The 13,026-nt window shown below is 59.1% G+C and overlaps 1 protein-coding gene across 1 annotated transcript in view; it reads left to right on the forward strand.

Moving 5' to 3' along the window:
• Positions 1–837: 837 nt before the first annotated feature.
• LOC141279436 (uncharacterized) overlaps positions 838–13,026 on the forward strand; it is a 29,107-nt gene continuing 16,918 nt past the window's right edge. The window contains exons 1-2 of the mRNA XM_073809453.1: positions 838–939; positions 1,902–8,544. Coding sequence (XP_073665554.1) covers positions 838–939; positions 1,902–2,828 — 1,029 coding nt within the window. The 3' untranslated portion in view covers positions 2,829–8,544. The remainder of the gene's footprint in view (positions 940–1,901; positions 8,545–13,026) is intronic.

Here is a 13,026-nt window from a genome sequence, read left to right on the forward strand (position 1 = left end):
GGAGCTGGGGCGGGGGGCACAAGCCGGCCAGTTTTTTTCCCCTTGAGGGTGAGATTCCCACTTGGGGTTCTGACCAGCGAGGCCGAGATGCTAAAGCCTGTTTTACTGCTACAGGGCTTGGCTGGGACACCTCTTCCATCTGCGTGAAAATCACAATACAATTGTTGTTAATATTAGCATAGTATTACCGCCCGTGAGTTCTTAAATACATACTGTGTTCCAGACACGGAGCTAAGCACTTTTCAGTGCATTCTCTCATTTCATCCTGCCGCAACTTGCTGGCATCGATCTGAGAAGTGGGAGGCCCAGAGAGGCGGGGCAAGGTGGAGGTTTGGACCAAGGTCTCCCTCCCTCTCTCTCTTCACAGCCTAGGCCACCTGAATGTCTGTCTGTATCAGCTATCTACGCTGTGTAACAAACCACTGCAAATTTGGGAGCTTCAAACAACACTCATGTACTAGCTCACAGCTCTGCAGGTCAGAAGTCAGGCACAGCTTAGCTGGGTCCTCCACTTGCGGTCTTGTGTGGCTGCAATCCAGGTGCTGGGCAGGCTGCATTCCTTCTGGAGGCTCCAGGAAGATTCCACTGCCACATCGTTCAGGTTGTTGGCCAGATTCCATTCCTCAAAGCTGTAGGACTGATGTCCCCCTTTCCTTGCTGGAGAAAACCCTCTGCTTCTAAAGGCTCCCGTGATTAGATCAGGCCCCCCTGGCTGAGTGATGTCCCTTTTGTACAGTGAACAAGTTGTGCCGTGTGACGCAAGCTATTATGGGGGTGGAATCCATCATATTCACAGCAGCAGGGAGTACATGGGGCGTGTACAGGGTAGGAGGGATCATGGGGGCCATCCTAGAATTCAGCCTGCCACGACGTAACAACGCACTCAGTGACATCAGCATCACCTTGGTCCTAGGTGCTGCCTTCCCATGGGGGCAGCAGGTGCAGGGCTGCGCTGGGTGTGCTGCCTTTGGCTCTAGGCAGCCCCAGGCTGGAATTACCGCTCCCTCTCTAATGGCTGAGAGCCTCAAGGAGGCACCTTAATTGTTCCAGGCCTCAGTTTGCTCATCTGTAAAATGGAATGACAGCCGCTGGTGGGGCAGCTGGACAGCTGAATGAGTCAAGCAGACAAGGGTTTTGGTTTTGTGCGATGAATGAGGCGGCTGTGTCGTGGTTTTTAAACAGTCCAGCCTTCCGTTTCATCTCGAGCAGGATGTGATTGATGATAAAGTATGTTTTCAGGCTCAAACACGTCCAAGTACACTTCAGGCATCTTTCAAAATCCAAGTGTGGCCAGAGAAGGGCCTGGTTGCCAGATGGGGTCCCTGAGAGGCGTGCCATGTGCTGACCAGTGCCGGCCCCGGCTGGTGGTTGCAGCCTGGCCCTGCCACTGTCCAGTTGCTACAGAGCCATATCCCCTCAGAGCAGGAACCTTGGGTGGGTAGTGACGGCAGGTGGAACATTCGTGTTCCCACGGTAGTGGAGTGGTGGTCCCTCATTTGCAGTGCCCTGAGGGGCACCCACAACCCTGTGTCCCACCTTTCGGGGACCTCAGCTTCCTCCTCGTGTCTTATTGGGGAAGTTTGGCCAGAATGGTATTGATGGGGACAGTGTTGTCCTTTGGGGGCAGACAAGGAGTATCATATGAGGGGCCACAAGGACAGGCTCTTTCGTAACAGAGGTAGGGTAGGTAATGGTTAGTGAGCAGATTCTGGTGCAACCTCCTGGGTGAGCTTCTCAACTCTACTACTAACTAGTTATGTGACTGAACCTCCCTGAGGTCAGCCTAATTTTCCTCCTCTGTAAGATGGAGATAGTGGGGGACCGAGCTCAAAATGTTGTCATGAGGATGAAATGAAATAGTGTGGGAATGCAGTTGGCGTGTAATGAATGCTCCATAAAAGTTAGCCTCACCATTTTCATCTTCATCCCATCCTCATCACCATCGTCATTATTACCATTATCACTGTCATCATCATTGTCTTTACCATCACCATCACCACCACCATCACCATCACCATCACCACCACCATCACCATCACCATCACTATCACCACCACCATCACCACCATCATCACCATCACCATCACCGTCACCACCACCATCACCATCACTATCACCACCACCATCACCATCACCATCACCACCACCACCACCGTCACCATCACTATCACCACCACCATCACCACCATCATCACCATCACCATCACCATCACCACCACCATCACCATCACTATCACCACCACCATCACCACCACCATCACCACCATCATTACCATCATCACCATATCACCATCTATATCACAACCATCATCATCACCATCATAATCACTATCATCATCACTATCACCACCACCATCACCATCATCATCACCACCATCATCATCATCACCATCACCACCATCATCACCATCACTATCACCACCATCATCATCACCATCACCACATTCATTACCACCATCACCATCTATATCACAACCATCATCATCACCATCATAATCACTATCACCATCACTATCACCACCACCATCACCATCATCATCACCACCATCATCATCATCACCACAACCACCATCACCACAATTATCATCACCATCATCATCATCATCACCATCACTATCATCACCATCATCATCATCATCACCATCACCATCGCCATCTCATCATTGGTTAAACAGGTGGGTTTGCACCCTGAGTATTGCAGGCAGAAGGAGAGAATCCAGCCGAGACAGGTCACAATTCTATGGTACTCCCCACCTCCCAGCGGGGCTCAGATGGGCTGTGGTTGGGGAGTGGTGGTCACAGAAGCAGACGTTGGCCCAAAGGAATGAACTTCGTTGTCCAAAACTAGCCTCCGGTGGGACTGAGTCTGGGTCAGCATTGGGTGCTGGAAGTATCTAGGATTGCTGGGCTGCTGATAGCAAACTATAGTGGGGTGAGGCATCTCCTGGCACCCACCTCCTTCCATCTGCTCCTCAGAAGGGACTCATTGTGGAGAGGGGCTGCCTGGCAGGACCCCAGAGGTCTCACGCCACCTCCGCCTCTCCCTTGCTGGATGGTCTCAGACAGGCCCCTTTGGTCTCAGTTTCCTCTTCTCTAAGAGAGGGACACATTGGGACACCACTGGGGGCCTGCCCTGAGTAGCCCATAGATGGTGCTGATGGGCGTGAAAGCCACCCGGGGGCAGGTGGCAGGGGGGCAATGGGTGTGGACGAGCTGCAGGGGCCCTGGAATTCCCGAACTGAGGTGCTGGCTACTGTCAGAAGCTCTTCCCTTCCATTCAGTGGCGGCGCAGACCCTGCTGGGACGTCTCAGCAGCTGTCCACAGGCATCTGCAGCTCAGTGTAAACCAAATGAGGGGTAACGAAGTCCCTCCTGCGTTACCCCAGCCTCCACATCTCACCAAATGGTGACTCTGTCCTCCCAGGAGTTGTCTGGACACCCCCTCACCTTGACTCTGTCCCTGAGCCCTGTCAGAGTCACCTTCTGTCCCACCACCATCTCCCACTAGGGACCTGTGTGACCATGGTCACCTCCTCTCCTGCCCTTTCCAACCCCCTTCCATGCAGCGTCCAAGAAGAAGCTTCTAAAGTGGAAGAGAAGGCCCTGTTCCTGTCACGTGCAGGGTCCCGGCCACGGGATAAAGTGCAAGGCCCTGACAAGGCCTGAGAGGCCCCGTGAGCTCTGGGGCCGGCTGGTGGCTGGTGGCGGCAGCTCTGTCTCAGGTGGAGGGCCGGCTTGCCACCAGGGTCCGGGCACACGGAACTGACCCTGAGCAGGGCCGGGGCTGTCTCCTCTCTGGGCCTTGTGCACTCACTCTCCCCCCTCTTCCCACCCATCTGTCTCATGGGGGGGCCGTGTGGGGTTATGACTTACTGCGTGTCCGCTTATGGGACGCCTTGTGTATGGGAAATCCTCAAGAATGTTCTGTATCTGTACACCTGTTGTTACGAATATTATTGATATTGCCCAGCAAGGGATGAGGAAGTGAATGAATAAATGGAAAGTGAACGAATGGAGGAAGGAAGGAAGGAAGGGTACTCGGCTACATCACCCCCTGGTTCCCTGGGGCCTCCAGGATCACTGAAGGAGTTGGCCGTGTAGATCTCCCACAGCGGGGACCCAGACAAGCCAGGGAGGCCTGACTCACCCAGGGCAGGTCTTGGGTTGGGTGTCGCTCCACCCTGACCTTAACCCAGGGGAAGGAATCCGTGGGGGGAAGAAAGCCCCGCCCACCCAGGCTGCTCCGCCCACCTCACTTCCGAGGTCTTGGTTCTGTTCTCTTTCTGTTCCTGTCCGGGTCCCATCTACCGGCCCATTCTCTTAGAAAGGAGGAAGGTAAGTCTGGAAGGAGGCAGGTGACTTGGTGCTCCAGGGCTGCGGCTGGGCTAGAAGCCAGGTGCCCGGGGCTCCCTCCCACCTGATACTGTGACTGTCCCCCAGCCTCTGCCTCTCCTGTGCCAGGAAACAGAGGGAGGGGACTTCTGGTGTCATCACTTCTGGATCGGGCACGTCCACCAGCTGTATCTCCCCCCCCAACCCCCATATCCAGGGTCCCAGCTTTCATACCTCTGGGGCCGGGGAGCTCACCACCTTAGAGACAGCCTGTTCAGCTGCTGGGCAGCTTGTATCAGGGAGTTCCACCAGCTTTGGAGCCATAAGCTACTTTTTCTGGATGTTTCTCCTCGTTGCCAGCGGCCTTGCCTTCTGGGGGGTGGGGGGAGGGTGGGGCAGGGGGCCAGCTCAGCTCAGGCCCCGCCCCCGTGGAGATCTGGGAGATCACGGTGGGTGTCTCCCAGACAGAGTGAACGGGGAGCCTCCCTCGGGCTCATACCTTTTGGTGGTGCAGTTGTTGGGTCCGTCTGCTGGCCTGGGACCCCCTGGAGGACAGACAACTGCCCGCTATCAGGTGGGCCTTCAGGCGAGCGGGAGAGGCTGAGTTTTATTCAGAGAGAGGCGGCCGGGCCTTGGTGGGTGTGAGTGGGGGGGGGCGGCGTGTTTGATACATTCTAGGCAAGCCCTTTGGCTGTTGTGAAGAGCTGGCTGGAGGGGGCAGAGGGCAGCAGGGGCCCACTGTGAGGCTGGGGCGGTCATCCCCGCAGAGCCGGACACGCTCAGACAGGCAGGTGGGGCTGCAGGTAGAGACGGAGGGGTATTTTGGAAGTGAACCCAACAGATCTTGTGGGAAGGGCCGGGGCCACTGCTGAGCTGCCCAGGTCCTCCTCTGCTGGGCACGCCTCCCACCCAAGGCAGTGGTGGGGCTAGGCTGCTACGCGGCGCGAGGCCTCCAGCTCCCACCAAGATAGACCAGCGGCTTCTGTCTGGTCACTGCCTTGTGCGTGAAGACGGCAGGATGCTTCTCAAGGCCCCAGAGCCAGGGCCGAGACCTCAGTGTCCTTGTAACTTTGGGCTGGTAAGGCTGCTCACCCACTGTCTCCAAGGACAGTGGGAGGGACTCCTGGGCTGGGACCGCCCCGGGGGTTTGGGCAGGTCTCTCCACCTCTCAGGTCCCGGGCTGGCGAGTGCAGATGTGAAGGGACCCAGACGCCGAGGGACCCAGGCCCGGACCGTCCGCTGGCCCTCGGCTTGACGGAGGCAGTGGGAGCGCCCAGCCCGAGGAGGTGACACATTGGTGGCAGGTCTCCTGCAGGGCGGCAGCCCCGCACAGCCGTGACAGTCAGGATCCCGTGGGGGCAGGTGTGCGCCGCTCGAGGCCGTAAATCAAGCTAGTCACCGCCTCCAGTGACTTACTTCCCTGCTCTTAGGACAATGTCCGGTGTCTACTCCACACGCCCTGGAGGGCCGGCCCGCCGGTGCGCGCTGCCCACAGCCTGTCCCCACAATGCACTCTCCCCAGCTGGGCCTTTGCACACCCGTTCCCTCCGCCTGGAACAGCCTCCCCTCCCCTCCCTGCCTCCTCCTTGACTTCGGTCCTCGGTTCCGGGCCCGCCTTGGCCAGCCTTCCTGACCGCCCCGGGCAGCGGTGGTGCTTCCCTGACTCGCCTGCGTCGCTCTCCTCCGTGGCAATGAGCACAGCCTGCTGATGGTTGGGAGTGTCACTGCTATCCCCCTTGAGCACAGGGCAGGATGCTCCGTGGAGGGATCCAAAGCTGGGCCCCCGCAGCCCCATCCTTCCCTCTGCCTTGTGGGGAGAAGGCCTCTCGGGGTGACACCTGCCCCTGGAGCCGGGAGTGGACAGAGGGAGAGGAAGGAGGACGATAGCCAGGAGGCCGGGACACGGACACGCCTCGGGGCCACGGATGCCACCGTGAGCCCCGCGTGGGATGAGACGCAGGGATTCTGGGACACGGCTCTGCGAGGGTGGCGGGCGCCAGGCCCAGCACTGCTCACCCTGAGATCGGCCTTTCAAGGGGAAGTTGAAAAGGCCATTAACTCTGGTGTGAGGAGGTCCACAGGAAATGACTCTGGACGGAAATGACATGGTCCCGCATGAACACAGCACTCAGCTGTCACCTTGCTGCGTCCTCCGGCCCGAGCCAAGGGTACCCAGCGTGACCCCGAGCTGGGAGGGGGCCAGGCAGCAGCCTGTGGCCCGAACAGAGCTGCCTCTGACTGTGACAGGCTCGACAACCCCGCCACGACCCCTCACAGCTGCAGCCCTGGGCCCTGCCCTGGCGGCGCTGGGTGCCTGCCGAGCGCCCACTGGGTGCTTAGATCCTGGGGCCTGGGGCGGGGGAGCTGAGAGGACTGGCCGGCAGGGTCACCCCACTCCCACCTCCCCCCGTCAGGCCCTTCGTGGTGGTGACAACGTTGCCCGTCGTTGTCACCTTCCTCCTTGCCCCTGGGGGTGGGGGGGGCCTCCAAGTGGTCCTCAGGCCTGGCCTCATTTCATCTTTGAGACGACTCCAAGAGCTAGTTACGAAAAGCCTCCTTTTAACAGATAAGGAAACTGAGGCCCAGAGAAGCCCAATGACTTGCCCAAGTCCAAGCCCCTGCTGCCCTCCCTCCTGCTGTCCTGCCCCCTCCCCTTCTCCTCCCCCTTCCTCTCTCCCATTTCTTTCCCTCCCTCCTTTACTGGACGGTTTTTTACTGCGGGCCCACTGTGTGCAGGCACCAGCCGGGTGTTGGGAAGACTAAGGTGACGGAGGCCCTCCTGGGCCTCTCCTCAGCTGCTGGATGACAGGCAGGTCAGTCCCCAGGCTGACTCTGGTGCATTGGCGGCGGCACCCTGGAGAATTGTGCGCAAGGGGGTTGGGAGGCAGAATCCGGCTCTGGGAAGGTGTGCTGCAATCCATTAGTGATGTCTGCCATGAACGGAGGTGCAGGAGCGGGGGCTACTGTGCTGTCTACCTGTAGACCCCAAATCAGCAGGGCCCCTAATATGCGTCCAGGCAGTGCTGGGTGCCTCGCCTGGCCCTCCAAACCAATTCCAGATTCTTCCCTCCGTTTTAAGATGAGAAAGAAGATTCTAAGGTCTTACAGCTCATCTGTAGCAGAGGCTGGGATCTGAACCCAGGTTCCAAGGATCCCAGTTTTCTGTGGTGTCATGTTGCTATACCCCGTTCCCCTCTTTGCTTCGGCTGCTGGGGAGCTCAGAATGGAGCTGTAGCTTGCTCCCAGGTGCCACATTGGCCTAGGCTTTGGGACATTTTTGTCACCCTCTCCTCTGGGCTCTTTCTCCTCCCTGCTGGGCCTCCCGTGGAGCAGGCCGGACATAAGTTATCAACTATAAATAAAGCGAAGACTTCCGTTCTGGCTCTCTTTCACTTTAGTTTCCTGGTGCATTTTTTTAAGTCCTTCATGGGGGGAGCTGGGGAGATTCCTAACGGAAGGTGACATCATCATCAGCTGGCCCTGGGGGGCAGAGGCCCCCCAGCCCCACAGGCCCGCGTGGGCCCTGAATGCCCCCATTATGAGGGGTAACCTCATTACACAAGCTGCGCCGCACGGTGGAATTTCAAATGGGGTTTTGTGGTTTCTGCCCCTCTCAGCAGAGCACACACAGGCAGCTGCGGTCACCCGGCTTCCTCTGCTGCCGCAGCCCTGGCACCCGGCCAGCCCAGTGACCCCCCATCCCATCATGAGTCAGTTTCATTCTTAACTCTCTGACTCAGACCCCTTTAAAGGGACAGCAGAGCTGATTCCTCCGGGCGGGCAGGCGAAGAGGGGGTTAGGAAGAAGCTTGGGGTTCTCTGGCAGGCGGCATCCCTCCATCCCCCCTCTCTGGAGGTCGAGGGGGTTTCCTGCCCTCTCCTGGGGAGCGGAGCCTGTGATTTCACCCCAGGGCTGACCGACTGCAGGGCGGGAACCCCCGGGCATTTGGCAACCTTGCTTCTTGCCTGGCCAGAAACCCTGCCCAAGCTCAGAAAGGCCAACAGACATTTGCCAGCCGCCCTAGTTGTCCCACGTTCTTCTCATCACCGTTCCTAGAACATCCCGAGCTGCCTCCCGGGCAGCCCCTCCGGCCACCTGGAATGCGCGTCCCTGCTTTTCGTGGTTCCGTCCCCTCCTTCAGGTCTCCTTCCTGCCCCCTCCTCCGATGTGGCCCTGCCAGGCCCTGTCACGGAGCTTGCCAGCTCTACCAGCGTGAGTAACAGCCCACCGCTCGGTTGAGTGTGTGTTCACTGGCTTCCCCCGCCCGAGACCGTCAGCCCCATGAGGGCAGGGGGACACTGTGTGTCTTGCTTACAGCACCAGGCCTGGCACATACTAAGCGGGAATAAGAATCTGCAGAGCGGACAGATGGACGGGTGGGCAGCCGCAGGGCCCTCCGCGGCCGTCTGCTGTCGAGAGCATGGGGGGCTCCTCCCTGCAGACAGGGCACCAGGGGACAGGCCAAGGTTACTTGTGGGCAATCCTGAGTCCAGGGGCTCCCACAGGGGCTGGGCGCGTAATTCCAATCGGCTTTAGTGGAGCCTTAAGAAGAATTTCCCTCTTTTCTTCCTCTGTCTGACTCACACTTAGGTCTTGAAGTTCCCTTTTTTGTCAGCGTTTCTGCCGAGGTTACAGAGTGGTCAGGCGAGGCCGGCAGGGCCTGGGCAACGGCAAGAGCCAGGCCACTGTTTCATTCACAAAAATAGGACCTGCCTGCTTCCCACGTGCTGCTGGCTCGTGGTGTTTGCAGGTTTGCTGGGGCTGGGGCGCTCCTGGGGGTTTAAGAGGCCCGAGTTCGTGCATCCACCCGGCTGGCGTCTATCTGGGCCTCTCCCTCCAGCCTCCTGGCTCATCTTTCCTGGTGGCTGGGGCAGGGATGGGGGTGGGGGCATGGATGCAAAGCAGAGACAGGGAAAAGGGAAGGGAGGTCGGGACTGGTCACAGGGGCCGTGGTCCTCCCCAGGGGACAAACTGGTTTGTCCCAGGCAGCCAGGATGCCAGGGTCCCTGTGGGGCAGTCTGCTTCCTGCCCGATGCGCCCGTCCCCTCTGTGGTCACCACCTCCCAGGCTGGGTTGGAGAGAAGGATGAGGGAAGATAAAGGGGTGAGAAGAAAAGGATGCCACTGGGGCACAAACTCCCAAACTCTGCCATGTGTTCCTCCCCCGGGCAGCGTTTCAGCCACCTGCAGGGAGCCCTGGGGTCTTGCCAGCATCACACATTGTTCGTCTTGCAGCCCCTCAGGGCCAGGGTGCTCCAGGCGCATCAGTGACTCGATGCGATCCCGACCTCCTGAGCTGCCAGTCTGAGGGCGGAGGCGGATGGGCAGCTAGACGGTGAGAACACAGGGTGGGAAGCAGGAGACGTGCAGAGAAGGGGGCCGGCCCCGCCAGGGGGTCAGAGAAGCCGTCCAGGAGGAGGGGGCGCCTGGGAAGACCCCTGAAGGGTGAGAGGGTGCGGGTGGAGGGGAGGTGGCGGGGAGGGGCCCCAGGCAGAGGGACAAAGGCTTGGAGCAGAGACCTGGGGTGCGTTGGAGGCCTCGAGAGCCGTCAGGGCAGCTGAGCAGAGTGCTCTGGGATGGGGCCCAGGCTGGGACGAGGCGGGGGCCCTGCTGAACTAGAAGGCCGAACCGAGCAGCTCAGACGTTTCCCAAGGGTGGTGAAGGGCTGTCGTGGGCCTGGTCTGCTTCGGGAGCTTCCGGATGCCTCCTTGGGCAGGGTGGATGGGGGAGGGGGTGCCTGGGGGAGGGGCAGGCAGGCGAGGCAGCGCTACCCCTCCTGCCAAGCCCCTGCCCGAGCCCTGGGGCTGCCCCAGAAGGGTGCCAGGAATACCCCCAGGCCCGGCAGGCAGAGGGAATTCTAAGACCCGGCACCTTGGTCGGTTTGGGAGGAGCTGAGGCAGGGTGGAGGTGGGGTGGGCCTCAGCCCTGAGTTGGAAACCAAAGAGGAAGTCCTATGAGCGAGAGGCACAGCCAGCCCTGCTCCGGCCACCCAGGGCCTGGGCCCCTCTCTCCGGAGCAGAGCAGTATCCCTGGGAGTGTCCCCAGAGACGTCTCTGCAGGCTCCAGTGGCTCTGGGACCCAGAGGAGAGGGGGGCAAGGATGGCCCAGCGCAGCCATCCGTCGGCCGATGGTGCTGCGTCCGCGGCAGGGCTTGGCCACGTGGGCTCCCGACCGCCCTGTAGGTCCCATCTGTCAGCCGTGGCCGTTTGTTAGCTGTAGCGACTAGTTCAGGTACCTTGCTTGTGTGTCACAGTTAATAACAGAGAAAGTCAACGTAACAGGGAAAAGAAAAGAGGTTGGCGGATGCTTAGAACTGACCCGCAGGGCGTGACCGGATGAAGAAGGTGCCGGAGGTTACCATGAATCCTCGTGTCTGTGGCACCTCTGGACCACTCCAGGGGACGAGCAGTCCCAGCGCCAGGTGGGAGGGCCCCATCCCGTTCTGCCACCCTCACCCAGCTGACCACAGCCTCCCGTAACGAGCCCATAGGGCACTGGGTTGGGTTCTCCAGTAGAGGTTTCACTTTGACCTTGTGCCCCTCTGGCCAGGTGGGAGGAGACAAGCTCTGGAGGACGTTCCAGCCTAGGGTCACGAAGGGCCATGCGGTGCAGTGGTCCCTCGACCACTCCCCTGACCCCCCCCCGCCCCCCCCACGCATGGCTGCTGCAGGCACTAAATCAATCCTAGGAAAGAAGCACTTTGAGATGCAAAGGCTGGAAGATACGATTAGGATTATTCAAAACACAACCAATTAAGGTTTCAGGAGGCTGAGCTGCCCCTCTGGAATTCCGTCTTATCCAGCGATCTCAGAGTGCTGGGCCCATCCAGAATTAATGAGGCCCTGCGGCCAAAGACTGCACACTGCACCTAGGAGCGCGGGGAGGGGTGGGCCGGGGCCAGACAGGAAGCAGCGAGCATTGTTCACGCTCACTGCTGCCCTGGAGTCTGGGGCCCCTGGCTTCCTCCGGAGGCCCCAAGCCTGCTGTTCCTGACCAAACTGGCAGGAGGGTGGGGAGACTGGAGGCCTCTCCCCCAGCTCTGACCACACGAAGGGTGAGGATGAGCTACAGCAGGAGGAGGGTTAGGCTCCACAGACAGCAGGGAGGCAAGGACGGGGCAGCTTTGCCTGGGCTAGAACCTTCTGGGTCCAGATCCTAGAAAACTGGCGACTGTAAGCTCTTGAAGATCATGGGCCATGGCCTGAGTCACAGAGGCTACTGGGATGGACAGGGTCTGATGGCTGGAGAAGAGGGAGTGGGCCATGGAAGAATGAATGGATGGGTGGATGACAGTGTGGCTAGATGAATGGGTGGGTGGGTGGATGGATGGACGGTTGGATTGGTGAGTTGGTAGACAGTGGAGTGAACGTATGAGTCCACCTCAAAGAGGGAATGTGGGCCATGTGAACTTGCTGGGACCAGCAGGACCTCCTGGAGGGCGTACTGGCGTGCATAGCATGATGCCCACGTCCTCCACCAGCTGGGCAATAGCCTGGGGATCAATGATCCAAGCTAGGACGGGAGTGGGGCCTGGATCCTTTTCCTGATTCAGCTTCATTGGCTCCTTGAGTCTGGTCAGTTGCCTCCCCTCCAGGCCTTGGTTTATCTGTCTGCAACGTGAAGATGCTGGATGAGATGGGCTTCCGAGGAAGGCCCCGGAGGCTTCCGGGTCCTCCGTGGGAGGGGGGCAGCAGCTCAGCCCCTCCCCCTCCAGCTCACAGGCTCTCCCTCGCTCCTTTCCCAGACTCTGTCCAGGCACCTGTTGTGCTCCCTCTTTCCCATTGCTCTCCAGGACTCTGGGCACAAAGCCAGCTGAGAGACAGGCCCTGGGGAAAGGAGCCCTGGCCCCTGCCCCGAGGCTGGAGGAAGAGGGGTTGCCAAGGCCACGGAGGAGGGGCCGTGCAGCAGGCCCCTGGCGCGCTCCAGGCTGAGTAACCCTGAGTCACCACTGTCACTTCCTACCGCACATTCTTTCATCCAAAGGCCACCTCCCTGGAATCTCCTGGGGCAGTTGCCAAGGGTGTGGGGGGCACTTAGCCTGCCCCGGCCGGATGGACCAAGGGCTTGGTCCCTGGAACCCTGGCAGGGAAAGAGGACCAGACAGTGTGACTTCCCAGGAAGGGGATAGACATCCTCTGTGTTTCACTGGCTAGGTCCCTGCTGCTGTGAAGACCTGAATCTGCCACCTTGAGATCTGGGGACCTGGGAACACTGGGCCTCCCCCAGCTCACTGAATTTCACTGGGCCGAGGAGAGGGAAATGGCCCAGCTGCTCCCCTCACCCTTCCCCTGCCCTCCCTTCATTCATTCATTCATTCATTCCCTACTTATTTCTTGCACGCCTTCAGTCTACCCAGCGCACAGCCCTGGAGAAACACTGACCACCCCCCTTGACCACTCTCTGCAGATCTTGCCCAAGGAGGGGGTGGTCACGGCCAGAACACCAACCTGCTTTAACATCCTTGCCAACATCCCTCCCCCTGGGAAACCATGTATCCCAACAAGGCTACAATTGTTTTGTATTTGAAATTCCACTAATTTTTTCGTGTCTTTGCATTCATGATTCCTCTTTAAACATCAAAGGGAACCATAGGACGTTTTTACTCTTAAACGTTCTGTACTCGAGGTTGCTGGTCATTACCCACGGCTCCAATGATAGGCTGCAGTCTGTTCAGATTCCCAAGATTACAAAAAGG

This window comes from Tursiops truncatus, chromosome 8, assembly GCF_011762595.2.
Source record: "Tursiops truncatus isolate mTurTru1 chromosome 8, mTurTru1.mat.Y, whole genome shotgun sequence".
NCBI lineage: Eukaryota > Metazoa > Chordata > Mammalia > Artiodactyla > Delphinidae > Tursiops > Tursiops truncatus.